At 49.7% G+C, this 27,213-nt stretch overlaps 1 protein-coding gene across 2 annotated transcripts; it reads right to left on the reverse strand.

The window, feature by feature from the left end:
* Positions 1-128: 128 nt before the first annotated feature.
* Positions 129-26,974, reverse strand: MAN2B1 (mannosidase alpha class 2B member 1). Of its 2 annotated transcripts, none has more exons than XM_053585013.1 (25): positions 26,838-26,974; positions 24,826-25,021; positions 23,971-24,073; positions 23,632-23,805; positions 23,084-23,277; positions 21,946-22,078; positions 21,550-21,695; positions 21,048-21,164; positions 16,797-16,879; positions 16,591-16,711; positions 16,433-16,511; positions 15,849-15,958; positions 15,463-15,570; positions 15,062-15,178; positions 14,089-14,274; positions 6,167-6,264; positions 5,938-6,055; positions 2,993-3,111; positions 2,800-2,901; positions 2,579-2,666; positions 2,369-2,449; positions 1,709-1,936; positions 1,006-1,161; positions 794-896; positions 129-357 (listed from the first exon to the last, which is right to left on the reverse strand). In XM_053585013.1, exons 1-25 carry the CDS (start codon positions 26,957-26,959, stop codon positions 248-250), a joined length of 3,192 nt encoding a protein of 1,063 aa, XP_053440988.1. In that variant the 5' UTR covers positions 26,960-26,974; the 3' UTR covers positions 129-247. The 2 variants fall into 2 exon arrangements, with proteins under 2 accessions (XP_053440988.1, XP_053440987.1); XM_053585012.1 differs by having other exon boundaries at positions 16,797-16,882.
* Positions 26,975-27,213: the final 239 nt, after the last annotated feature.

The raw sequence follows: 27,213 nt of genomic DNA on the forward strand, positions 1-27,213 counted from the left end.
TACATCACCTGCAAGGCCTTGGGCCAGAGCTCACCTAGGCTTGTTGACTTTTCTGGGTCATAAATTGTATTCCCTTTTGGAATTGTATTCCAAAACAACAAACAAAACTCCCCATACTTACACTGTCACCTGTCTTAGAAGTGGCATTTTAATAGTTTTTGTTAGTGGTGGCAGCAGCAAGAGGAAGGGGAAAGTCTGTCCCGTCCTAGAGCAAGGGGCTCAAGCTCCAAGGGTCATACCAGAAGGTCTAACCATTCTTGTTCCATTGAACTGAGGCCAGGAAGGTCCGGATTTCCATGGGCTGTAGCGTGACAGTGGCCGAATCCAACAGATGGGGAGTGGAGTAGGGTGTGGGGTCTGAGGAGGTGCAGGGGTGGAGGTAGGAATGAAGAATGCAGACCTCCTCTGCCTCACCCCATTGTGCTCCCACCCCTGGACCTAACACAACAATCCATCCCTAAATCTGTCCCCAGGGCCTCCTAGACCCTTAAACTACTTCCCTGGCCCCAGTATCATGCCCAGGTCCTCAAATCCCCCCTACTGCCTAGCCATAGTCCTCATACCCTCTAGTCAAGCCCAGTGGTAAAGGACACCTTCCCAGAACAAGACAATGATGGTGACTCTTGTTCTTGGGACTAAACTCCATCCCAGATCCGTAAGCCCCTAACTTAGATGTGGACACTGCCTCAGACTTTCAGGCTCCATACTGGATCCTGGCCAACAATTGTAGGTTTCACATGCAGCCCCCCACTTCAGGCAAGACCCCATCCCCTACTCTTGGCCAGGACCCCACCTGAGTTCAGTGTCCACTTGAGCCTGGAGGCAGAAACCCGGAGCTGGTTGGCTGCCAGCGTGGTCTCCTGCAGGCGGGTGATGGTGAATGCTGAGAACATGTCCTGTAGGGAGTGGATGGGTCCAGGTGAGTGTGGGTAAAGCGCCTGGGTTTCCCCTGTCCCCCGCTCTCTTCCCTATCTCTAGTCTCTTTTCCAATTCTGCCTTCCTCACCCGCAAGTCCAAGGTCACCGGGGAGCTCAGGTTGCGTCCTGAATCCTCCCCCAGGGCAAACTGGTGTTCCAAGCGCAGCAGGAGCATCTCCGGGCCCCAGCGGGCCAGTGTGAGCAGGCGCACGGAGAGCGGTAGCTCCCTCCGCAGCCCGGAGTACTGTGGGGGGGAGGGGGCGGGCGTGACTGAGTCGGAAACCCGCGGGAGGACTGAGGCAATAAGAGGATAAGGTGATCCCAAGCTGGGGGAGGCTCCCGAGATGAACACCTCCGCCCAGAAGGGACAAAACTCCTCTGGCCTGAGACCCTGTGGTGTTAAGGTAACATGGGAGGCTACCGAGAGCGGGAGAGGCGGGGCTGGCCAAGGAGAGGGGTGAGGCAGGACGGAACCTGCGGAGGGAGTGGGTGAATGATGAGGCTTACAGGGTAATTGGCCTGGCTTTAGCAAGACAGGGCGGGGCGAGGCGAGGAGATAGTTAAAGGGATGAGCTGGGACTATACCCTGACACAGTCCAGAAGCGTTGGGGCTAGGCAGGGACTACCCTGGGCATGGGGCTAAGTGGAACTAGTTATAGCCTCCCCAGGGCAAATTAGGGAAGGGGACGGGCCAGGTGGTTCTCCGCTGAGCCCAGGAGAACTCCTACTCAACAATGCCCCCTGTAGGCTTCATTCTGGTCCTCTCTTTCTGCCCCCCTGCTGCCCCTCACCTGCAGGCGTGGAGCAGCCCCGAGGTTGTAGGGGACGCCGCCACCCGGGGCCAGCACCACCTGCGGAGCCAGGACCACCTTCTCTGCCAGCAGACGGTGCCCAGCGGCCGCAGCCTGAAAGGTGTCCAGCAGCACAAGGTGGTGCCCTCGCACCCACGCCCCTGACCCCAACTCCATCAGTGGCTCCCCTACTCCACGTCTGTCATCGTTCACCAGCCTTCGGTGCACCTGGGAGGAGAATGGCCAGGAGAGAGTGAGGGTCGTGAGTCTATCAGGTGTCCCTGGGCCAGAAATTGAGTAAAGGCTTGTGAGAATGTCAAGAAAAATTAAAGGGTGGTGGGTAACAGATAAGAATGAAGGTGAGATCTGGTATGGAGACCCCAGCAGAGGAGGGATCCAACCTAGCAAGGGGACTAGGACAGAGGGAGTTAAGTACCTAATGCAGGACCCAGATAGGGCACATTTGGGGTGTCAGGGGGGAGAGGACTGGGTAGAGATTGGATAAAAACTGTAGGAAAGCTCACACATAAGAATAGAGTTCTCAGCTTACTGGGGACCATAAGCAGAAGGCTGTTTTCTGGGCCAGAAACAGTTTTCAATATTCAGCAGGATGACTGGGGTGGGAGGACATTGGCTTGGATGAGGCTCTGACCTACTCACCATGAGCTCCAGGGAGCCATCACTCATACTGCTGCCCCCCTGGGACCGGTCAGTCAGCACTGTCAGCTGCACTTGCCCATCCTGGGAGGTGAGGGGTGACAGTGAGGGGCAGAGGTTCCAGACAGCCCCAGCCTCAGGCACTTAGGAGATGATTTAGATAAAGGGTGGCTCCCACTCTAGAGGTGGGGAGAGGCAGGATAGGAGAGGTACCGTGATATAAATCCGGCTGTTCACTGGGTAGTAGTTTCCTGCCACCTCCTCCGTCTGGTTCAGGTCCCAGGTAGGTCGATAATTCCGCCTGGCGTTGGGTGTGATTTGGTCATGTTTGGGGTCTATTTCCCCTACTTTTCATTATCCCTTCCCCCTCTCCCTCCCACACTCATGTGATCAGAATATGCTTCTACTGCCTCTGGGCCCAGCACCAATCCTACCTCCTCTCCAGGATTTCCCGGCCATTGCTGTCTGTGTAGAAGCGTTCATTTGTCTTTAGTGGTGTGTCAAACCGGCTAATGACCTCCTTCCCCCAGGAATCACTGTAACAGATTGGATGTCAAGGTTATCAGCTTCACCTAAAACCCACTCTGTCCTTGCCCCCACACCCCAGTCCCAGCCTGTACCACTCACATCACAGGTATTGGCCCCACCGTCCACTCCAACTCCAGATGCTGCTGTCCTGGGTACAGGCGAACCACCTGGGAACACCAGGCTGAGAAGTTCTGGTGCACCTCCTGCACCAAGTCTGTCTGTGGACACGGACATGAAGGGCAGGTGTCAGCTCACATCTGAGCAGAGGTGAGCCCCGCAAATGTCCCCCTAACCCAGGCTTTGAAACCCATAAATGCCTTTTTCAGGATCAACCCCACTAACAGCATGGAAACTCCACCCACCTTCTCACCTGCCTAGGTGTGATGCACACATTTTCTATTTCAGTCACTGCCACATAATTCTTGATTGTGGCATGCATGCTTTTTGTCCACCATTCCACCATGTCCCCTCCTTAGAACAGGATTCTAGCTTGGCACACAGATAATTGGAATAAAAACTATATTGTACAGTCTTTTCTGCAGATGTCAGTAGCTATGTGACCATGCTTTGCTTCCTCATGAAGAGTAACTGAAGGGGTGTGAATACTATTCCTTGATCCTTTCCCTCTGCCCCTGGCTCAAATGCAGATGTTATAGCTGGAGCTTTAGCAGCCATCTTGGACCAGGAGGTAGAAGCTAAATGTTGAAGAAGGCAGAGCAATGAGAGCAAAAGGGCCTGTGTGGCTGTGGAACTGCCCCACCTTCCCTGGATGGCCCAGCCAGACTTTCTATTAGAAGGAAAGAATCTTCAGGCCAGGCATGGTGGCTCACCCCTGTAATCTTAGCACAATGGGAGGCCGAGGCAGGTGGATCGCTTGTGCTCGGGAGCTCAAGATCAGCCTGAGCAAGTGCAAGACCACATCTCTACTAAAAATAGAGAAACTTGGCTTGGCGCCTGTGGCTCAAGCAGCTAAGGCACCAGCCACATACACCTGAGCTGGCAGGTTCAAATCCAGCCCAGGCCCACCAAACAACAATGATGACTGCAACAACAACAAAAAATAGCCGGGCATTGTGGCAGGTGCCTGTAGTCCCAGCTACTTGGGAGGCTAAGGCAGGAGAATTGGTTGAGCCCAGAAATTGGAGTTACTGTGAGCTGTAATGCCACGGCATCTACCCAGAGCTTGAGGCTCTGTCTCAAAAAATAAAAATAATAAAAATAAAAATAGAAAAACTAGCTGGGCTTGGTGACGGGCACCTGTAGTGCCAGGTACTTGGGAGTCTGAGGCAAGAGAATTGCTTGAGCCCAAAAGTTTGAGGTTTCTGTGAGCTATGATGACACGCCACTCTATCCCGGTGACAGAGTAAGACTATCTCAAAAAAGGAAAAAAGGGAAGAATCCTCTGTCTTGTTCTTGGCACAGTTAATTTCGGTAACTCTGTTAAAATAAGCAAAACTACATCTTTTTTTTTTTTTTTTTGAGACAGAGCCTCAAGCTATCACCCTGGGTAGAGTGCTATGGCATCACAGCTCACAGCAACCTCCAACTCTTGGGCTTAAGTGATTCTCCTGCCTCCACCTCCCAAGTAGCTGGGACTACAGGCGCCCACCACAATGCTTGGCTATTTTTTGGTTGCAGCCATCATTATTGTTTGGCAGGCCCTGGCTGGATTCAAACCTGCCAGCTCAGGTGTATGTGGCTGGGGCCTTAGCCACTTGAGCCACAGGCACTGAGCCAAAACCACATCTTAATATGATGACCCAGGTATGCAGATGTTCACCTCAAGCAAAAGTATATACAAAGGTGAGGTTCTTGAATTTGCACAATGTCACTCTCACCATTATCTGCCCCATTCCCACCATAAGAAATCCACCCTAAGTGAGAGTCATCCATCTTTTTTTTTTTTTTGAGACAGAGTCTCACTTTGTCACCCTTCATAGAGTGCCGTGGCATCACAGCTCACAGCAACTTCAAACTCTTGGGCTCAAGTGATTCTCTTGCCTCAGCCTCCCAAGTAGCTGAGACTACAGGTGCCCACCATAACACCGGCTATTTTTAGAGACGAGGTCTCACTCTGGCTCAGGCTGGTCTCGAACCTGTGAGCTCAAGCAATCCAGCTGCTAAGATTATAGGTGTGAGCCACCTTCTTACTACAGCACTAAGTGAACATTTTTTTTTTTTTTCTGTAGAGACAGAGTCTCACCGTACTGCCCTCGGGTAGAGTGCCGTGGCGTCACATGGCTCACAGCAACCTCTAACTCTTGGGCTTACGCGATTCTCTTGCCTCAGCCTCCCGAGCAGCTGGGACTACAGGTGCCCGCCACAACACCCGGCTATTTTTCTGTTGCAGTTTGGCCAGGGCTGGGTCTGAACCCGCCACCCTCGGCATGTGGAGCCGGGGCCCTACTCACTGAGCCACAGGCGCCACCCCTTTTTTTTTTTTTTTTTTTTAATGGAAACAGGGTCTCACTTTGTCACCTGGGCTAGAATGCAGTGGCATCATCATAACTTACTGCAACTTCAAACTCCTAGACTCAAGTAATCCTCCTGCTTCAGCCTCCCAAGCAGCTGGGACTACAGGTGTGCACCACCATACCCAGCTATGTTGTCCAGGTTGATCTCCAACTCCTGGTCTCAATCCTCCCACCTTGGTCTCCCAAAGTGTTGGGATTACAGGCAGGAGCCACCAAACCTGGCCCTTGGTGAACTTGTGAAGCAGCTACAATTGGCTCTCCCCATTCATGACCTAAGTAGGAACATGCCAGCCCCCCCACCCCACCAAATTTCCGGAGCTAAGTATAATCTTGACACCCACGGCAGATGTTAATGCCTTTGCAGTATACAGTTACCCATGAATATCAATGCTTGGGAGAACCCTCAAATATTCCTAAGACGCAGGTCTTACTTAGCTACCTTATCTGAAAGATATATCAATCCTCCCATCTCCACTCTGCGTTCAACCTACCAACCTCCTGGGCTCCACACTCTCCCACCTCCCTTCCCCTGCCCCACCAACTGCCCACTTGTCATTTCTGGTCACAGACCTTCACCACACGGATCTTAGCCCAGCGTCTCACAGGCAGTGGTTGCGACTGGTTGGGTCTGAAGATGTAAGCACCTGAGACCTGGTCACTCAGGCTGTCGCCCTTACTGGCAATGTACCTGAAGCCAGGGCAAGTGAGAGTCTGGTAAGGAGTCCAGGCCCCACACACCACATACCTCCCCAGGTCCCACACACCACACACCTCCCCAGTCCTGGTGGTCCTGACTTACCAGAAGAAGGCCTGCTGAACAGGCAGTAGCAATTTCTTGTCCAGGTTCTCAATCTCCATCAAGAGCCCCGTATTAGGGTTGAACGTTGCCCGGATGTACTGGGGAGTAAAGGGTGAGCAGTTGTTGATGACTATCGCCTTAGTCCTCCATCCATCCCAGGGCTCAGGACTAAAGCTTGGAGTCACCTTTACCTCCATCACTCTCACTCCTCACACTTGATCCTAGTAGCAAATCCCAAAAATTTTATATTCAGCCTTATTCCCAATCTTCCCACTTTGTGGCCCTCCAGGACTAGTGCAGACAATCCCTTCTAGTTTCCAACATTTCCATGCAGGTCTCCCATAGTCTGTTCACCACAACAGCCAGAGCAAACTTGGGTATCTGATCTAGGAACCACGAAGTCATAAGACTTTTAGGATCCACAGGAATATTTTGACTTCTTTTAGAATCAGAAGAAAACATGAATATAATAATGAATATATTAGAATATATTCATGCCTATAATCCTACCTCTTTGGAAGGCCAAGGTGGCTGTATCACTTGAGCTCAGGAGTTGGAACCACATCTCTACTAAAAACAGAAAAACTAGATGGGCATTGTGGTGGGCACCTATAGCCCAGCTACTCAGGAGGTTGAGGCAAGGGGATTGCCTGAGGCCAAGAGTTTGGGGTTGTTATGAGTTAGGATGCCACACTCTACCCAGGGTGACAAAGTGAAACTCTGTCCCTAAAACAAACAAACAACAACAAAAAAAAAAAAAAAAAAAATACAGGTAGGCCTCATTATAATATAGTCTTTTTTTTTTTTTTTTGGAGACAGAGTCTCACTTTGTCACCCTGGGTAGAGTGTGGCATCCTAACTTATAACTCACAGCAACTTCAAACTCTTGGGCTCAAGCAATTTTCTTGCCTCAGCTTCCCAAGGAGCTGGGTGGGACTACAGGCATCCTCTACAACACCTGGCTATTTTTAGAGATGGAGTTTTGCTCTTGCTCAGGCTGGTTGCAAACCAGTGAGCTCAGGCAATCAACCCACCTTGGCCTGCCAGTGTTAGGATTACCGGCCTGAGCCACCCCGCCGAGCCTTCTTCATCTTTTTTTTTTTTTTTTCTTTTTTTCAGAGTCTCAAGCTATCCCCCTGGCAGAGTGCTGAGGCGTCACAGCAACCTCAGACTCTTGGGCTTAAGTGATTCTCTTGCCTCTCAGCCTCCCAAGCAGCTGGAACTACAGGCACCTGCCACAACGCCCGGCTATTTTTTTTTGTTGCAGTTGTTATTGTTTTAGTTGGTCCAGGCAGGGTTCAAACCTGCCAGCCTCGGTGTATGTGGCCTGTGCGCCCTACCCGCTGAGCTACAGGTGCTGCCTTTTTTTTTTTTTTTTTTTTAATTACAACAGTGTCTCTTTCACTCTGGGCAGAATGCCATGGCATCCTAGCTCATAACAACCTCAAACCCTTGGGCTCAGGTGATCCCCTTGCCTGGGCCTCCCAAGTATCTGGGACTTTAGGAGCCCATCAAAACACCGGGGCTAGGCTCAGTACCTGTAGCACAATGATTAGGGCACCGGCCACATGAACCGTAGGTGGTTGGTTCAAACCTGGCCAGGCCAGCTAAACAACAATGACAACTGCAACAAAAAAAAAAAGCCGGGTGTTGCAGCAGTCACCTGTAGCCCCAGCTACTTGGGAGGCTGAGGCAAGAGAACTGCTTATACCCAAGAGTTTGAGGTTGCTCTGAGGTGTGACGCCATGGCACTCTACCCAGGGTGACAGCTTGAGACTATGTCTCAAAAAAAAAAAAAAAAAGCCAAAAACAAAAACACCTGGCTAGTTTTTTCTAGTTTTAGTAAATCCTGCGTCTCATTCTTTCTCAGGCTGGTCTTGAACTCCTAACATGAGGCAATCCACCACCCTATCCCTGACCTCTTAGAGACAAGGATTATAGGTGTGAGCCACCACACCCTGACTTGCCTCACTATTTTCACTGTTATAACAACACCATCATAAAATATAACTTTGAACTTTTTTTAGATATATTGTATAATAATAATTTTAGGCTCAGCGCCCATAGCATAGTGGTAATGGCGCCAGCCACATACAGTAAGACTGGCGGGTTGGAACCCAGCCCAGGCCAGCTGGACAACAATGACAACTGCAACCAAAAATAGCTGAGCACTGTGGCAGACACCTGTAGTCCCAGCTACTTGGGAGGCTGAGGCAAGATAATCACTTAAGCCTAAGAGTTTGAGGTTGCTGTGAGCTGTGACGCCATGGCACTCTACCAAGGGCAACATAGTAAAAGACTGTCTCAAAAATAAATAAATAAATAATTTTAAGTATGGGCGGCGCCTGTGGCTCAGTCCATAGGGCACCAGCCCCATATACCGAGGGTGATGGGTTCAAACCCGGCCCCAGCCAAACTGCAACCAAAAAATAGCCGGGAGTTGTGGCGGGCGCCTGTAGTCCCAGCTACTCAGGAGGCTGAGGCAAGAGAATCGCTTAAGCCCAGGAGTTGGAGGTTGCTGTGGGCTGTGTAAGGCCACGGCACTCTACCGAGGGCCATAAAGTGAGACTCTTTGGTCTCTACAAAAAAAAAAAAAAAATTTTAAGTATATCATACAGATGCATATGGTCAATATTTAGTGTTTTTTCAGAGAGGATGATATAGACACCACTTTTATTTTTGTCTCTTTGGTAAAACTATTGACAAAGTAATGAAACAAAGATACATTGTTTTACAACTGTAATACCTTTGTACAGTAATTGTTAGCCTCTTTTATCTTATGTACTACCAGCAATTATATCCAATATCTCTCAACAAATTAGAAATTAAAAACCCCACACTTTCGGGCGGCGCCTGTGGCTCAGTGAGTAGGGCGCCGGCCCCATATGCTGAGGGTGGTGGGTTCAAACCCAGCCCCAGCCAAACTGTAACTAAAAAATAGCCAGGTGTTGTGTCGGGCGCCTGTAGTCCCAGCTACTTGGGAGGCTGAGGCAAGAGAATCTCATAAGCCCAAGAGTTAGAGGTTGCTGTGAGCCGTGTGACGAAACGGCCCTCTACTGCAGGCAGTACAGTGAGACTCTGTCTCTACAAAAAAAAAAAAACCCACACTTTCAGAAAAGGACATATTTCACAAATATTCTGTTATTATGTTTATCATTTATTGTTAATGTTAATTCTAAGAAAAATTATAGTAGAAATTGTTAAGACTTTAAAATAACTGTAATCCTAACACTCTGGTAGGCCAAGGCACGCGGATTGCCTGAGCTCAGGAGTTCAAGACCACCCTGAGCAAGGGTGAGACCCACATCTCTACTAAATATGAAAAACTGAAGCAAGAGGATCACTTGAGCCCAAGAGTTTGAGGTTGCTGTGAGCTATGACGCTACGGCACTCTACCGAGGGTGACCAAAAAAAGGTGACTCTGTCTCAAAAAAAAAAAGAAAAGAAATGAAGAAGAGACAAAAGTGAAATGAGTATTTCATAGTAAGCAGGGGCTGTACAACAAAAAGATTGTGTACATGGGAAGCAGGAATTAGAAGAAACTGCATACACTGAAAGACATGGATCCCTGAGCCAGGATCTGAAGAGACAGTATGGTACAGACATGAAGGACAATCAGTTATTGAAATTTTAATGTTAATTCCATATCTCATCTAGGCTCACACAAGTGGTAAGTGGATTCCATGATATTTGGGTTTTTTTCTTTTCTTTGAAACAAAGTCTTTGTCACCCTTGATAGAGTGCTGTGAATTCACAGTTCACAGTAACCTCCAACTCTTAGGCTTAAGCAATTCTCTTGTCTTAGCCTCCCGAGTAGCTAGGACTACAGGCGCCCGCCACAACGCCCAGCTTTTGTTGTTGTTGTTGTTGTTGCAGTTGTCATTGCTGTTTTAGCTGGCCAGGGCTGAATTCGAACCCGCCACCCTCAATATACAGGGCCAGTGCCCCATCCACTGAGCCACAGGTACACCCTTTCTTTTCTTTTTTTGAGACAGAGTCTTACTGTGTTGCCCTCGGTAGAGTGCTGTAGCATCATAGCTCACAGCAACCTCAAACTCTTAGGCTCAAGTGATCCTCTTGCTTCAGTTTTTTCTATTTTTAGTAGAGACGGGGTCTTACTTTTTTGCTTAAGCAGGTCTGGAACCCGTGAGCTCAAGCTATCCACCACCTCAGCCTCCCAGAGTGCTAGAATTATAGCAGTGAGCCACGGCACCCAACTACATGTGAAGTTCTTTTTGTACTGACAATAGAAAAAAAGTAAAGGTTAGGCTATATCTTCTTGGAATTTTGGCAGTTTATTTACCAATCCCCTACTTAATACACTGATGCTTGTACTAAATATGCAATTTTACTGAGGGAAATACAAAACAGAACTGAAGTATAAGAAAAAAATATTTTTACATGTAAGAAGGAAAACATTCCACAGCATGCTAAGCACTCTCCATTTCCCTTACATGTTGCCCATCTCTTTCTTCATCTCTTATTATTTCTCCAAAGGTACCATTTGGGCTATCCACTCCAAGACCCACAGCTTTCCATCACATTAAGTTTGTTTTTTTGTTTTTTTATTGTTGCAGTTTGGCCAGGGTTGGGTTTGAACTCACCACCCTCAGTATATGGAGCCAGCACCTTACTCACTGAGCCACAGGCACTACCCCATCATATTAAGTTTTAGAGAGCTTAAACATGATATTCTCGGGCAGCACCTGTGGCTCAAGGAGTAGGGCGCCGGCCCCATATACTGGAGGTGGTGGGTTCAAACCCAGCCCTGGCCAAAAACTGCAAAAAAAAAAAAAAATATATATATATATATATACACACACACATATATATATAGAAATACTCTTTGGGCAGCACCTGTAGCTCAGTGGGTAGGGCGCCAGCCCCATACACCAAGGGGGTGGTGGGTTCAAACCTGGCCCTGGTCAAACTGCAACAAAAAAATAGCTGGGAGTTGTGGCAGGTGCCTGTAGACGCAGCTACTTGGGAGGCTGAGGAAAGACAATCACCTAAGCCCAAAAGCTGGAGGTTGCTGTGAACTGTGACACCACAGCACTCTACAAAGAGTGACAAAGTGAGACTCTGTCTCAAAAAAAAAAAAAAAGATATTCTCTGTGCTCAAATTGTCAGAACAGAACAATCCACTTTATTTTTTTTTTCACTGTTTTGAAACAGAGCCTCACTTTATCACCCTCAGTAGAGTGCCTTGGTGTGGCGTCACAACTCACAGCAACCTCAAACTCTTGGGCATAAGCGATTCTCTTACCTTAGCCTCCCAAGCAGCTGGGACTAGAGGTGCCTGGAACAATGCCCAGCTACTTCTTGGTTGTAGTTGCCAATGTTATTTGGCAGGCCCGGGCTGGATTCTAACCTGCCAGCTCTGATGTATGTGGCTGGCACCCGAGCCTCTGAGCTACAGGTGCCAAGCCTTTCTTTTTTTGCAGTTTTTGGCCAGGGCTGGGTTTGAACCAATCACCTCCGGTATATGCAGCCCAGCACCCTTCTCCTTGAGCTACAGGTGCCGCCCGCCTTTTTTTAATTTTTTTGAGACAGCCTTACTTTGTCACCCTCAGTAGAGTGCTGTGGCATCATTAGCTCACAGCAGTTCTCTTGCCTCAGCCTCCCAAGTAGCTAGGACTACAAGCGCCCACCACAATGCCCAGCTATTTTTAGAGATGGGGTCTCGCTATGGGTCAGGCTGGTCTGAAACTCTTGAGCTCAGGCAATCCACCTGCCTCAGCCTCCCAGAGTGCTAGGATTACAGGCATGAGCCACTGTGCCCAGCCAGAACAGTCTACTTTATCCTTTTCACCTATAAACATTCCTGGATTGTTCTTACATTCAAATGAAACACATTTGAAGGGCTTCTTATGAAGGAGAAAGAATGCCTGCTCCTCTGCCAATGGTTTTCCACACTTACGGAGCTCCACAGAGTTCTCCTTGTTGTTGTAATACAGCCAGAGTTCTTTTGTAGGACCCAGGTTTACTATTAAGATCTTGCCATCTGGGCCATGCCTGTGGCTCAGTGGGTAGGGCCCTGGTCCCATATACCAAGGGTGGTGGGCTCAAACCCGGCCCCAGCCAAACTGCAACAAAAATATAGCCGGGCGTTGTGGTGGGCGCCTATAGTCCCAGCTACTCAGGACGCTGAGGCAAGAGAATCACCTAAGCCCAAGACTTGGAGGTTGCTGTGAGCTGTGTGATGCCACGGCACTCTACCAAGGGTGATAAAGTGAGACTGTCTCTACAAAAAAAAAAAAAAAAAAAGGATCTTGCCATCGACACTGTCATCCGATTCACTTGAAGAACACTGAGACTTGTAGCAACACAGGAGCACATTGTCTTTCTCCTGATCTTTTTTCAAGTCTTCAATATAGATCTCATAACTTTCATCTTCCAAAACAGAAGTAACGGATTGATTGTTGTATGTGCTTAGGGAAGCATAAGATTCTGTGGGACTTAGAACATGAAGTGTTCTAGCCTATTTTGGATCTCAGGTATACCAAAGGCAAAGTGCTCCATAGTAGACAGCTGTTGAAAGGCAGTGAGTGATATGTTCTTTTATAACTGTTTTTTGGCGATTTCTTTCCTAAGGAAGGACTTTTGGTGTTTTTTTTTTCCCCTAAAGTAACAGGCCTTCTTTTCTATAAGGCCAGAGCGTAGCTTCATGACGTACAAATGACACTCTTCTTTAGCCTTCTACTGGGATTTTATTGCCTTGCAAGATTTTTCCATGGCTTTGTTTGCTGTGCTGTTCAGCTTTGCTAGGGCAATTTTTTAGTTGAATATTTCATTTTAGGCTTCATTTTTCAGGCTTCTTGTGATCTTGTTTCAATTTCTTCTCTGAAAAGCTGAAACTCTTTTATTTTTTTGAGACAGTCTCACTTGGTCACCCTTGGTAGAGTGCCATGGAGTCATAGCTCACAGCAATCTCAAATTCTTCGGCTCAAGCAATTCTCTTGCCTCAGCCTCCCGAACAGCTGGGACTACAGGTGCATACCACAACACCCAGCTATTATTTAGAGACATGTAAAATACCTCTGGCTGCATTTCAACAACAAGGAGAACTCTGTGGAGCTCCATTAAGTGTGGAAAACCATTCTCTCACTCTGGCTCAGGCTGGTCTTGAACCTGTGAGCTCAGACAATCCACTCGCCTCGGCCTCCCAAGTGCTGGGATTACAGACATGAGCCACCATGCCCAGCCTGAAAAGCTGAAACTCTTAACTTCTTTTTTTTTTTTTTTGTTGCATTTCAGCTGGGGGTGGGTTTGAACCTGCCACCCTTGGTATATGGGGCTGGCACCCTACTCACTGAGCCACAGGCACCACCCCTTAACTTCTTTTTTTAATAGTAGAAGTGATCCAAAAAGACAAAAGTGCTAGGGTCCAGGATGGTTTCAATGAAGCCCCATCCTGCCAGTGGCTCTTTTGCTGTACAAGCCAAAGTTTTCCTATTGGTCCTCAAGGCCCCTCAAGGTCTGACCTGTCACCTCCCTTATCCTGTCCATAAGGAACATTGGGTTCCTTGTGGTTCCTCAAATACTGCACACCATCCTGCCTGAGAGCTTCTGTGTATGCTGTTCTCTGCCTACCTGGATTCCTCTTCCCCCAAGTAACCACACAGCTTTCTCCCTCAGGTCTCACCTTAAATGTCACCTTCTCAATAAGGCATTCCCTGACATCCCCTCTAAAATTGCAAACCAACAACTGCCATCAGCTCCAACCTATCAAGTGTCACCTATCATCACAGCGGGTCACACTGAGATTCAGACACAGGTCACTCCCTCGAAGACACACAATCAGGGGAGTGGTGACAGCAGACCATGAACCCAGAACCTGTTGACCTAAAGTCTATATGGCTCACTCTGATACTTCAAATTTGTTACAGGGTGCAGGGAAGGGAATCAGAATGGGGTTTTACCTCATTTTCAATCGCCAAGGCATGGGACGAGGACTTCTTGGACCTATGCCTTGGGGCATGGGTCTGGGGCTTCTGGTTGGTCATCTTGGCTACTGAATAGGTGCTGAAGCCCAGGGCAGGCAGTGAGGCAAAGAATAGTAGCTCTGAACGGTCCATTGGCTTGCCTGTGCTGGGAAGTATCACCACCTGGGGTAACAAAGGAGAGAAAATGAGTTAAGATACTGTGAGTTCACACATAAAGCCATGTATACATGGAGGCATCACACTCAAGAGAGATGAGGGATGGAAGCCTAAGATGGGGAAAAGACATCTAGGTGTTAAGGACAGGGGTAATGGGGGTGGCAGATTCTAAGGAAAAGACAGCAGAAAAGATTCACAAGCGGGAAAAAATATACCTCCTCCTGGGAGGATGGAGAGACTGTCTGGGAAGAGTGAGGGAAGAAATAGGGGAAGAGATCCTTGAGGCAGGGGAGAGATGGAAAGATTTTAGGGGGAAGAAGAGGTTTGTGGGAGACTTTCTGGAATGAAGGAGATATTCATAAACAGGAAACAGGTATTAAAAAGGGGACCTGTGGCTCAGTGGGTAAGGCACTGGCCTCATATACCGAGGGTGGTGGGTTCAAACCCAACCCCGGCCAAACTGCAACAAAAAAATAGCTGGGTATTGTGGTGGTTGCCTGTAGTCCAAGCTACTCGGGAGGCTGAGGCAAGAGAATCGCCTAAGCCCAAGGATTTGGAGGTTGCTGTGAGCTGTGACACCATGGCACTCTACCGAGGGTTAATAAGTGAGACTCTGTCTCAAAAAAAAAAAAGGGGAGACCACTCATGGAAGGTAGATGATCCTAAGGGGGTCTGATATCAAGGGACAAAGGAGGAAGAGAGATTCACTGGCAGAAGGTATTCATGGAGAACCCAAGAGAAGGTGTCCAAGAGGGAGGCAGGGAAATGCAGAATGTTGATCAAAGGGGCTCACATTGCTATCCACAGTCCTGCCTTGGGGGTCTCTCACAAGGAAAACGCCTTTGCTGACCGGCAGCCGCACCATCCAGTCCACCTTCCGCCCCAGGGGGTTATAAATAGTGACCTGGAACTGGGGTGGGAGGATCAGGGAGGGCATGGTCACAGCATGCCTTCTCCAAACCTACCCACCTTGCATGGGTACATCCCTAAGTGCTTCTGGTGTGATCAACTCCTTGGTGCATTGGTCTCTGTCTTGCTCCAACTTCAATGCATCCCAAGAAATATCATCCCTCTACAGTCCACTGGCCAGAGTCCCACTCCCCTTGGCCCCACTCCATGATCTGCAAGGTTTACCCTAATCTGGTGGCACCCACGGGACCTGCCTGCCAGCCTACCCTTCCCACTCTGGCTCACCCACGGGGACGTCTGGCTGAGCGGGCAAATGCTGATGTTGAGGTCGCGACAGAAGGTGAAGTTTTCCTTGGAACCACTGAGCCATGCCAGAGCATTGCTCAGGAGAACCTGGGGAGAAGCGCAAAGGGGCGGATCAGCTCTGGACGACTCCCTTCAGCCTGATTCCGCCCCTCCCAGCACCCGCCCCATCCTATCTCTGCCCCGCCTCCCATAAGCTCAGCCCCCACGATCCCATCCAGGCCCCACCCAGTCCTCGACCACGCCCTATACCCTTCATTGTCTCCGCCCTTCATTGTCAAAGTGCTGGCCCAGCCCTTTTCCATCTCCGTGCTTCCAAGGCCCAGCCCTTTGCCGGCTCCGTCCTTCCAAGGCCCCGCCCCGTGCACCTCGCATGGCTGCCAGCCCGCGGCTAGTTGGCGCGCATAGTCGTCCGCAACGTGCTGCTGGGAGGTGCCGCTGACAGCATCGTGATGCTGGAGCACTGCCATCGCCTCATCTGCAGGCAGATGGTGAGTCAGGTGGGAGTTCCCTGAAGACTCCTGGCCCCAACTCGAAGGAGAGGCAAAAGGTCTTTTTTTTTTTTTTTCTTTTTTTTTTTTTTTTTTTGTAGAGACAGAGTCTCACTCTATGGCCCTTGGTAGAGTGCCGTGGCCTCACACAGCTCACAGCAACCTCCAACTCCTGGGCTTAAGCGATTCTCTTGCCTCAGCCTCCCGAGCAGCTGGGACCACAGGCACCTGCCACAATGCCCGGCTATTTTTTGGCTGCAGCTTGGCCAGGGCCGGGTCTGAACCCGCCACCCTCGGTATATGGGGCCGGCGCCCTACCGACTGAGCCACAGGCGCTGCCCGAGGCAAAAGGTCTTATGCAGGCAGACTGAGTTCTTGGGGCTTTAAGAAGGGATTCGAGGAGGCCGCCTAGGGGTGGTTTCCAGCTTCAGCCCCGCCCTTGTCCCCCAGCCGACACCTACTGAGGGGTGCACTGTCTCCTGAGCCATAGGGTCCCACGTTGGCCGCCGGACCCGCCAGTGCCTCTAGCTGGTTGCACACCTAAGGAGGAGGGAGTATGTTGGGACATCCGGCCAGCTGGACCTCCTGGGCTGCCCCCTCAAACTTGGAGCCCACGCACCTGTAGGAAGTTGTAGCTGAGGCGCTCATAGCGTTTGAGGGCTGGCCGGCTGGAAAAATAGCCGGTCCAGAACATGTGGGGGCCGTCCGCATAAGGGAAGAAATCGTCGTGTTTCTCCGACCTGCAGCACCAGAGGCATTAAGAGCAGGGTCAAGACCCAGGGGACATGCCAACCTACCCCCAACCCCCTGAGTCCCCCCAAATACCAGGTGAGGTTGGCCTTGTTCAGCTCCCAGAGGTAACAAGCAGGGGTGGAGTAGAGAACATTGACTCGGCTCCTGTTTGCCTGCTGCTGGGGAAGGCAGGTGTGTAAGCCCTTGAAAGTCCGCACCTTCCTGGAGGCCCACACCCCTGTATGCACACATCTGAACACACATTTGGGCTGAAGCCAAATGTTACCAGCCTTGAAAGGATTTCAGAGATGCAAGAATAAACCTGAAATTTTACCAAACTTTTAAAAATTAGTTCCAATTTTATTCTTTTTTTTTTTTTTTTTGGCCGGGGTTGAGTTTGAACCCACCACCTCCGGTATATGAGGCTGGCGCCCTACTCCTTTGAGCCACAGGCACCACCCCCAATTTTATTCTTAAAAACTTTTTCTTTTTTTTGCAGTTTCTGGCCGGGGCTGGGTTTGAACCCTCCACCTCTGGCATATGGGGCCGGCGCCCTACCCCTTTGAGCCACAGGCACCACCCATTTTTTTTTTTTTCTAGAGACAGAGTCTCACTTTATGGCCCTCGGTAGAGTGCCGTGGCCTCACACAGCTCACAGCAACCTCCAACTCCTGGGCTTAAGCGATTCTCTTGCCTCAGCCTCCCGAGTAGCTGGGACTACAGGCGCCCGCCACAACGCCCGGCTATTTTTTGGTTGCAGTTTTGGCCGGGGCCGGGTTTGAACCCACCACCCTCGGTATATGGGGCTGGCGCCTTACAGACTGAGCCACAGGTGCCGCCCGCACCACCCATTATTAAAAACTTTTGTGGGGTGGCGCCTGTGGCTCAGTGAGTGGGGCGCCGGCCCCATGTGCCCAGGGTGGCGGGTTCAAACCCAGCCCCCGCCAAACTGCAACAAAAAAATAGCCGGGTGTTGTTGCGGGCACCTGTAGTCCCAGCTGCTTGGGAGGCTGAGGCAAGAGAATTGCGTAAGCCCAAGAGTTAGAGGTTGCTGTGAGCCGTGTGACATCATGGCACTCTACCTGAGGGCGGTATAGTGAGACTGTCTCTATGGAAAAAAAAAAAAAAAAAACTTTTGTGGACAAAAATAGCTGGGCATTGTGGCAGGTGCCTATAGTCCCAGCTACTCTGGAGGCTGAGGCAAGAGAACTGCCTAAGCCCAGGAGCTGGAGGTTGCTGTGAGCTGTGTGAGGCCACAGCGCTCTACCAAAAGCAATGAAGTGAGACTCTGTCTCTACAAAAAAAAAAAAACAAAACACTTTTGTGGACAAACTCAGCATGACATTATAGGGCAGCAATAATCAATTTCAGCAGCCAGCATAAGATTATTACTAAAAGATACAATTTTTTTTTTTTTTTTTTTTGGAGACAGGGTCTTGCTGTATCACCCTGGGTAGAGTTCACTGTTGTATTGTAACCTCAAACTCATGGGCTCCAGCCATCTTCCTGCCTCAGTAGCTGGGACTACAGGCATACACTACCACACCCAGCTAATTTTTTCTATTTTTGGTAGATTGGGTCTTGCTCTTGCTCAGGCTGATCTCCTGAGCTCAAGGTATCCTCCTGCCTCTACCTTCCAGAGTGCTAGGATTACAGACATAAGCCACTTTGCCTGCCCCATTTTAACTATTTTTATAATGAATGGAGACTCACTTTCAACTGAGGCAGGTGGAGGAAGATGACCTCCATGAGGAAAAGATATTCTGCTAGTGCCAGTGTACATAGTACATGTTCAATAAACAGCTGAGTAAACAAAGGGCTGCACATGGGACTACAAGCTTTATGTGCATATACACACATCTACACAATGTACACCCAGTTAAATACACAGGCACACATATATACACTGTGTGCGTTCAGCAATCACTTAGTTCTCAAATATGCTCAGGATTGCAGACACAATCTAAAACCAGAGAAGCCATCCTCCACACTCATGGAATTCATAGCCAGGTGGAAGAAACATTGAACAGATACCAGTTGGTCAGGATTGAGATGGATGTGGCATCATAGGTATTGATGGAAGCCAGTAAGAGAGCACAGAGGAAAGATCAGGGCTCTGCCTAGGGTTTGGTGAGGGCTTCCTGGAGGAGGAGATATTGCAGCTGGTGTCTAAAAGGAGGAGTAGGAAGCTTTCTGCCAGACACACTGCATAATAATAGGGAACCACTAAAACATTATGTGTCAGGCACTGTTCTACTAATTTCTGCCAACAAACTCATTAAACTCTCATTAACAACCCTGTGAGGTAGGGACCACCATTATTCTCATTTTGTAGATGAGAAAACTAAGGCACTGAGTGCTGAAGATCATTTCTTAAAGTCACAGAGCCAGTAAATGACAAAGCCAGGATTTGAACCTAGGGACTCAGTTTCCAGAGTTTATAAAATGGACTCTGTGATATTTTATGGAGAAACAGCAGCAAGAGAGTATGATACTATGGTGACTCAGGGACATGGTATTTGCAGAAGAAAGGGTCAAGATGTTGAAGCCTCCTCATGGACCAGGGGCATGGGAGGACTGAAAAATGTCTTTTTTCCTTTTTAAATTTCAGATTAACATAAGGGTCCATTCAATTAGGTTACATTGTTTGCAGCTGTAGGGTAAAATCCACATTGCAGTTGAGCCCTTCAACCTAGGAGAAATGTCTTTTGGAAGGCCTTGGGTAATTATTAATTAGAGCTGTTTTTGTGAGACAGCAGTGCAGGGAGTGGGTGGGAGGTTAGGACAGAGATTGTACAGGTACTACAGCGTCTTGGATGAACAGAGAAAAGACAAGTTTCTGAGCTGATGAGAAAGAGTGACTGCCTGTGCACACAAATACAGCCACAGGCCACTTACACATCTATGGTAGGTAGAATAATAACCACCCAGAAATGTCCTTGTCTTGATCCCCAGAACCTTGACTATGCTAGGATACCTGGCAAAGAGTAAGGCTGCAGGTGGAATGAAGATTGCTTATCAGCTAATTGTAAAATAGTGAGATTATCATGGATTATCTGGCAGGTCCAATGTAATCACAGGATCTTAAAACTTAGAAGAGGGATGCAGAAGAGGTGAGAATGAGAGAAATAGATATAATTATGGGAGCAGGTCAGAGAGATACTACATGGCTGGCTTTGAAAATGAAGGAAACAGGCTGGGTGCAGTAGCTCACACCTGTAATCTCAGCACTCTGGGAGGCCGAGATGGGTGAATTGCTTGAGCTCAGGATTTCAGACTAGCCTGAGCAAGAACAAGACACTGTCTCCTCTAAGAATGGAAAAACTAGGCTCAGCGCCTGTAACTCAGCGGCTAGGGCACCAGCCACATACACCAGAGCTGGCGGGTTCAAACCTAGCCCAGGCCTGCCAAACAACGACAACTACAACCAAAAAATAGCTGGCGTTGTGGTGGGTGCCTGTAGTCCCAGTTACTCAGGAGGCTGAGGCCAAAGAATCGCCTAAGCCCAAGAGCTGTGAGCTGTGATGCCACGGCACTCTACCAAGGGCAACATAGTGAGACTCTGTCTCAAAAAAAGGAAAAACTAGCAGGGCATTGTGGCAGACACCTGTAGTTCCAGCTACTGGGGAGACTGGAGGCAAGAGGATCATTTGACTCCAAGAGTTTGAGGTTGCTGTGACCTATGACTCCATGGCACTCTACCTAAGGTAACAGAGTAAGACTCTGTTCAAAAAAAAAAAAAAGAGGAAGCAGCCATGCACCAAAGAATGCAGACAGCAAAAAGCAGCAAACATATTCTCTCCTGTCTCCAGAAGGAATCACCCTGCCAACTCCTTAATTCTAGCCCAGTGAGACCCATGCCAATGCCAGACTTCTAACCTATACAACTATAAGTATTTCTGTTGTTTTTGAGCTGCTAAGCTTGCAGTAATTTGTTTTAGTAGTAATAGAAAACTAAGACAAGCTCGGCACCTGTAGCACAGTGGTTACAGTGCCAGCCACAAACACCAAAGGAGGCGGGTTCGAACCCAGCCCGGGCCAGCTAAACAACAGCTGAACAACTGCAACAAAAAATAGCCAGGCGTTATGGCAGCCACCTGTAGTCCCAGCTACTTGGGAGGCTGAGGCAAGAGAATCACTTGAGCTGAAGAGTTTGAGGTTGCTGTGAGCTGTGACACTACAGCACTCTACTGTGACATAGAGTGGTGACATAGTGAGACTTTGTCTCCAAAAAAAAGAAAAGAAAAAGAAAACTAAGACAGTACCCAGAGCTATGAACATGACGCAAGCCCAAGGATACAAACACATATGTGCACATGGGCATCACAAGGTAGGCACACTGACCTGGGCATTGACCAGCCGGATGAGTTTGTCAAGGTTCTTGAACCACATGTTGGCATTCTGATACTGGAAGTCCGAGCCCATGGTCATCATGGTGTGGTTGGTGCGGTATTTCTGGGCCTACAGGCCAGAATGGAGTCCTCAGGCCAGGGTGCCCTGGGCCACTCCTGTGTATAACTATGCCCTGTTCTATGTATGAATAATCGAGGCACCCAATTGGTGCACATACAGGCATTGGTAGGGTTGGGGGATTATAGCACATATAGACACAGATAAAAATAGCCACTAGTTGTTAAGTAGTTCTTGTGGCCCCCCTACACAGATAAGGGCATAAAGAAAGTGGACTGTCCTATCTCTTCAAATATGGAAGAGGGACATGGCAGTGATGAACAGAATACTATCGTTTTCTAAGGAATATGAGAAGGTTTTAGGGGATACCTGGGCCACTGAAAAGGCTCAGTGCCCTGTATACATGAGATTTGCAAGTTCTGGACACTATAGTTACCTGAGAAGTGGCCAGAATCAAGAAGTAATCGACCAGTTCCTTGGCGTTGTACTCAGGGCTTTGGGGGTCCTCTACAATGGGATTGTCAGCACACAGTATGTCCCAGCATAGATTCTTTGGTGGCTCATAAATATTGGGAAGCACACCTGTGAGACCACACCAGACTCAAAGAGGTAGCCCAGCACCCCACATGTACCTTGGGGTAAGAGTTTGCCAGGACCCACCCAGGAAGGGCTTCAGAGCTTGCAAGGCCCAATGAAAAAAGAAAATACAGGACTCTTGTTCAAAAATTATTATGTATTCTAGGACAGTGATATTAGAGCATTAAACCAAGCCCAGGGCTCATCTGAGCATATGGCCCCATGGGGCAGCCCTGTTTGCACTGGGTCCCCTCACCAGTGAAGAGGTTGGCAGTTGGGGGCTTCAGGCTGGTGCTGGCCCGCCACACATGCTCCATCTCCAGCTTCTTCTCCCGTTCCAGTTTATCTTGATAATCAAGGCGCCCAAAGAAGAAGCCATCAAAGCCCATCTACAGGTACAGCAGCAGAAAACAGTGTGAATCAGTGCCCAGCAGCGTTACCAAAGCTCCCCTCAGCTCTGGAGGGGCAAGTCAGAGTACATGTAGAAAGCTGAAATGAGGGAGGCCTCCAGTTCACTTCCAGGCTTTTTCTATTTTTTGTAGAGGCAGGGTCTCACTGTGTTGTTCAGGCCAGCCTCGACCTCCCGGCCCCAGGTGATCCTGTTCTCAGCTTCCCAAAGTGCTAGGCTAACAGCATGCCTGTCCTAAAGCCAGTTTTAAAACAGAGTAGGGGCCAGGCACAGTGGCTCATGCCTGTAATCCTAGTACTCTGGGAGGCTAAGGCAGGCAGATTACTTGAGCTTAGGAAGTGCAAGACCAACCTCAGCAAGAGCAAGACACCTGTCTCTCCTAAAAATAGAAAAATTGAGGCAAGAGGATTGCTTGAGCCCCAGAATTTGAGGTTGCTGTGAGCTATGACAATCCATGGCACTCTACACGGGGCAACAGGGTAAAACTCTTGTCTCAAAAACAAAAAAAGAGGAGGGGGAGGCGCCTGTGGCTCAAGGAGTAGGGCACCAGCCCCATATACCAGAGGTGGCAGGTTCAAACCCAGCCCCAGCCAAAAACTGCAAAAAAAACAAAAACAAAAAAAGAGGACTAGTAATCCCAGCCCTTTGAGAGGCCGACACAGGAAGATCGCTTAAGGCCAGGAGTTCGAAACCAGCCTGACCAACTCTGCAAGACGCTTGTCCCTAATCGGCCCCCACATAAAACCCACATTGTGCAGGAACTGATATCTCTGCAAGTGGATGGGGCCAGGGCACAAAGAGTGGTGGGTCAGGAGAGGAGGCGAAGCCAGCCTTAGCTCAGATTGTCTGCGGCCCAGGCTAAGGCCCAGGCAGGAGAGGCATGTGATCAGGCCAGTAGGCAGGGCCTGGTCATTGTGAGAATGCAGGGAAAGGGCCTTGAGTAGCCAGGGGGAGGAGTCAGAGCGAGACAAGGTCACGGTAACACCTGGGAAAACAATGAGGCCTGCTCCCTAGAGTGGCCGAAAGGATCTATGTGCCAGGCCACACGGGGGCGCCCGTCGTTGCCAAATGTGTCCTCCAGGAAGCGCAGCCCGAGTGTCATCTGGTCCACAATGGCGCCGTAGTGGGTGGCCGCTTCATCGTTCATCACCCATCCACCGTTAGCAAACTCTAGGCGACCTGTTCCAGCAGAGGCAAAGTCAGGGTCAGACCCAGGGGAGTGGGGCCAGGGTGGGTGATACTGAAGATGGTCTGCGTGTATGAAGATGACTGGTGGAAGCAAAAGAGGGGTCTCTTCCAGGCCAGTATAGCTGGATATAGGAAAGAAGACCCCTGCATATCAGGCTTCTCAGAGGATCCACTGGAGGTGGGGCCTTGCTGGATGCATAGGAGTTCTATAAATAAAGGGAAATCCCATGCAGGCAGAGCAGCTTGTGTGTACAACTGACATGGAATGATACAATCTCAGAAACCAGAACTGCAGAAACAAGTTGGGCTGGGCTTCCTCTTTTCACTTCCTTGGGGCAGGCTCACCCTGGCGCACCAGGTCCCGCACCACTTCCTGTGTTGAATTTGTCTGCTGGTGCCACCAACGAGAGAAGAAGGCCACCTCCACATAGATGAAGCGGCGGGTGGGATCCGCCAGCAGGGCAGAAATGACTGAGTCCAGGATATACTGCACACTGGCATGCTGGATGTTTCCCTTGGCTGTGGACACAGAAGTCAGGCTGTCAGGGGCCAGCAGAGGGATATACCCCAGACACAGAAGCCTGAGCTAGGCATTGCCCCCACCCTGATGTCCAGAACCCAGAAGGGAGTAAAAGGGCCATGGGGAAGGGGGGTTCTAGGAGCCAGTTCCCAATTTCTACTCACTGCCATAGTAGTACTGGTCTACCGTTTTGAGCCAGCCCACGTCGTCATGTGTGTGGGCCACCAGGTGCACATTGAGCATGTTCGGCTGGACTGTGGGGCATGTCTGCACAGGGACCCCAAACATACACACACCCTATCAGTAACCCTGGAGTTCAGAAGCAGGCTGGGGTGAGAGTGGGGATTGGTGGAGATTACTAAGTCAGTCTTGATCTAGAAGTAAAGTGACTCAGAGAAGTAGGGAGACCTGATCTGGCCTATGTGCAGAGGAGGCCAGGCCCTTCTAGGCAGGACACCACACATAGTTGTGCTCACAGATACAACTCCCACTTTGCACAACCCTACATGGCAGCTCTAATTAACACCCTGGGAGTATAATAACAGTAGTAGCTGATGTTTGGTAAGTATTTGCAAAAGCCAGATAACCTCTTGGGGGAAGGGGGCAATAGTATCCCCAGTTTTCAGATGAGGGTACCGAGGCTCTGATGGGTGGTGACTTGCCCAAGGTCACACAGCCACAAAGTGAAGGAGGAGGATGGAACTCTGGGCAGGCTGACTCCAGAGTCCCAGATTTCAACCAGCACCCACCCCTGTACACATACACACCGCTGCTCACTCCCAGCCCCTCTATTTGCACAGTTAAGTGCATGCAAAGTCCAGGCAAGGGACACCCTCCCCCAACATATTGAGAAAGGTACCATCAAACATTCCCATACTCAGCCAGACCTCGTAATGACACAAAGCATGCACTCTGACCATCCTGTCCTATTTAGCAACCATTCACTCAGCACCCACTGAACACACTACCCACACCCTGGGACTGGCTCGAGTAGGTTTCCGTCCGCAGGCCTCGCTCACCTCGTATCCCGCCGCCCAAACGCAGGGCGCCGCCAGCAACGACAAAAGAAAACAGGGGAGAGGCGGGAACGGTGACCGCAAGGCGCGGGAACTCGTCCAAGGCCCCGCCGCGCGTTGGCTGCCGCCACAGCGGACTTCCGAAGCCCGCGCGTCGGTGTCCATGGTTCCGCGGCAGCTTCCTGAGGGTTCCCGGGCCCTGGTAAAGCAAGGCAGACACACACCCCGCCCGCTGGGCGCAACCTGGCCAATAGGCGCCGGAGGGGGCGGGGCGAGCCGGTGGCTTGGCCGGTCACGGGACAGAGGCTACAGCCCTGGGCTGACGTGGTGTCTGTAAGAAATGTAGGAAAGCACCCGGTACTTCCCACCCTCGGGTGATGGATTGGCCAGCAGCGCATTTGGCCTCTTGCCAGCTTTGTGGGGTCTTGGAGTGCTTCCAATGCCCACGTGATAGAACTGGACACTCATCAAACCCTGCTCCTAGCCTGCCTCTTTGTGTGGGTGGAAACAAAGGTCTGTTTTTCCTGCGGTTACCGTTTTCCTGGGGGTTAGAGTGTGTTCGTGGGGTTATAGGATGTCCCATCGACCCTAAGGGCTGGGGTCGGCTTTTACATATATACCCATACACAAGTTCATATATACACAAGTTCGTATATTCCTGTGTTGAATTTGAATTCTATGTGTGTCTTAGAGCCAGATATATGAATTCACCTTTTGGCTACCAGTAGACAAAGAAATATGTCTTAAAAATTGAGTGTTAAACAGTGTCCACTTCAAATACTTTCGTCAACTGAAAGAAAACAGATAACGAAGGCCCGGCGCGGTGGCTCACACCTGTAATCCCAGCACTCCAGGAGGCTGAGGCGGGCAGAGCTCCTGAGCTGACCAGCCTGAGCTAAAGCGAGTCCCAGCTTCTAAAAAATACTCAGGCTTTGTGGCGGAGGTCTCAGCTACTACGGAGGCTGAGGCAAGAGAATCACTTGAGTTTGAGCTTGCTGTGCACTGTAACGCCACCACACCCTACAAGTGAGGCTCTGTCTCAAAAAAAAAAAAAAAGAAAACAGATATTCTTTTTTTGTTTTTGAGACAGTCTCACTAAGTGCCGTCTTGCTGTGCCGTCACAGCTCACAGCAACCTCAAACTCTTGGGCTTAAGCGATTCTCTTTGCTTCAGCCTCCCAAGTAGCTGAGACTACAGGCGCCCACCAAAAGGCCGGGTATTTTTGTTGTTGCAGTTGTCATTGTTGTTTAGCAGGCCCAGGCCGGGTTCGAACCCACCAGCCTGGGTGTATGTGGCCAGCGCTCTACCCACTGAGCTACGGGTGCCAAGCCTATTCTTTCTTCTTTTTCTTTTTAAGACTACTCAAGTGGAGTGGCGCCTGTGGCTCAGTGAGTAGGGCACCGGCCCCATGTGCCCAAGGTGGCAGGTTCAAACCCAGCCCCGGCCAAACTGCAACAAAAAAATAGCCAGGCGTTGTGGCGGGCGCCTGTAGTCCCAGCTGCTTGGGAGGCTGAGGCAAGAGAATCGCTCTAAGTCCAAGAGTTGGAGGTTGCTGTGAGCCGTGTGACGCCACGGCACTCTACCTGAGGGCAGTACAGTGAGACTCTGGCTCTACAAAAAAAAAAAAAGACTACTCAAGTGCAGTAGTGAGAAGGCTTAGAACAAGTTCAATCTGTAACTGACAATGAATAATCAAGTGAACTGGCTCTGCACCTGTAGCACAGTGGATACCATACATGCTACATACACTGAAGTTGGTGGGTTCAAACCTGGCCTGGGCCAGCTAACCAACAATGACAACTGTAAAAAAAACAGCTGGGCTTTCTGGTGGGCGCCTGTAGTCCCAGCTACTTGGGAGGCTCAGGGAAGAGACTCATTTGAGCCCAGGAGTTTGAGGTTGCTGTGAGCTCTGACACATGGCACTCTACCCAGGGTGACACTGTCTCCAGGTAAATAAGACCAGAATCAAATTAGATGACACTCAGTTGGTTTCTGCTGCAGAATTGAGTGCCTACTTGGTAGTGAGGAGAAATCCCCCTGAAATGTGGTCATGGATGTCTCCTTCTGTGTTGATTATTGTGGTGCGAGAGCAGAGAGAAAACTGTTGGGAGTGTTTCCTAAACAATCCAGTTGACATAGCGGGACATTGTGGCCGGCGCCTGTAGTCCCAGCTGCTCCGGAGGCTGAGGCAGGAGAATCGTGGAAGCCCAAGAGTTAGAGGTTGCTGTGAGCTGTGTGACGTCATGGCACTCTACCCGAGGGCGATACAGTGAGACTCTGTCTCTACAAAAAGAACAATCCAGTTGACAAACATTAGTACATGTCTCTAATAAGAAAACCAAAGCCAAGGCAGCGCCTGTGGCTCAGTCAGTAAGGCGCCGGCCCCATATA

The sequence above is a fragment of the Nycticebus coucang genome, chromosome 3 (assembly GCF_027406575.1).
Source record: "Nycticebus coucang isolate mNycCou1 chromosome 3, mNycCou1.pri, whole genome shotgun sequence".
NCBI classification, from domain to species: Eukaryota; Metazoa; Chordata; class Mammalia; order Primates; family Lorisidae; genus Nycticebus; species Nycticebus coucang.

Excerpts from the sequence above, each read along its gene's own strand:
- MAN2B1 (XM_053585012.1), bottom strand. The coding sequence starts at position 26,959 with ATGTCAACTGGATTGTTTAGGAAACACTCCCAACAGTTTTCTCTCTGC. Across the intron at positions 16,712-16,796 it reads AACAAGGCCAACCTCACCTG|GTCGGAGAAACACGACGATT; the intron begins GTATTTGGGGGG and ends CTGGTGCTGCAG. Across the intron at positions 16,512-16,590 it reads TCAGCTACAACTTCCTACAG|GTGTGCAACCAGCTAGAGGC; the intron begins GTGCGTGGGCTC and ends CCTCCTCCTTAG.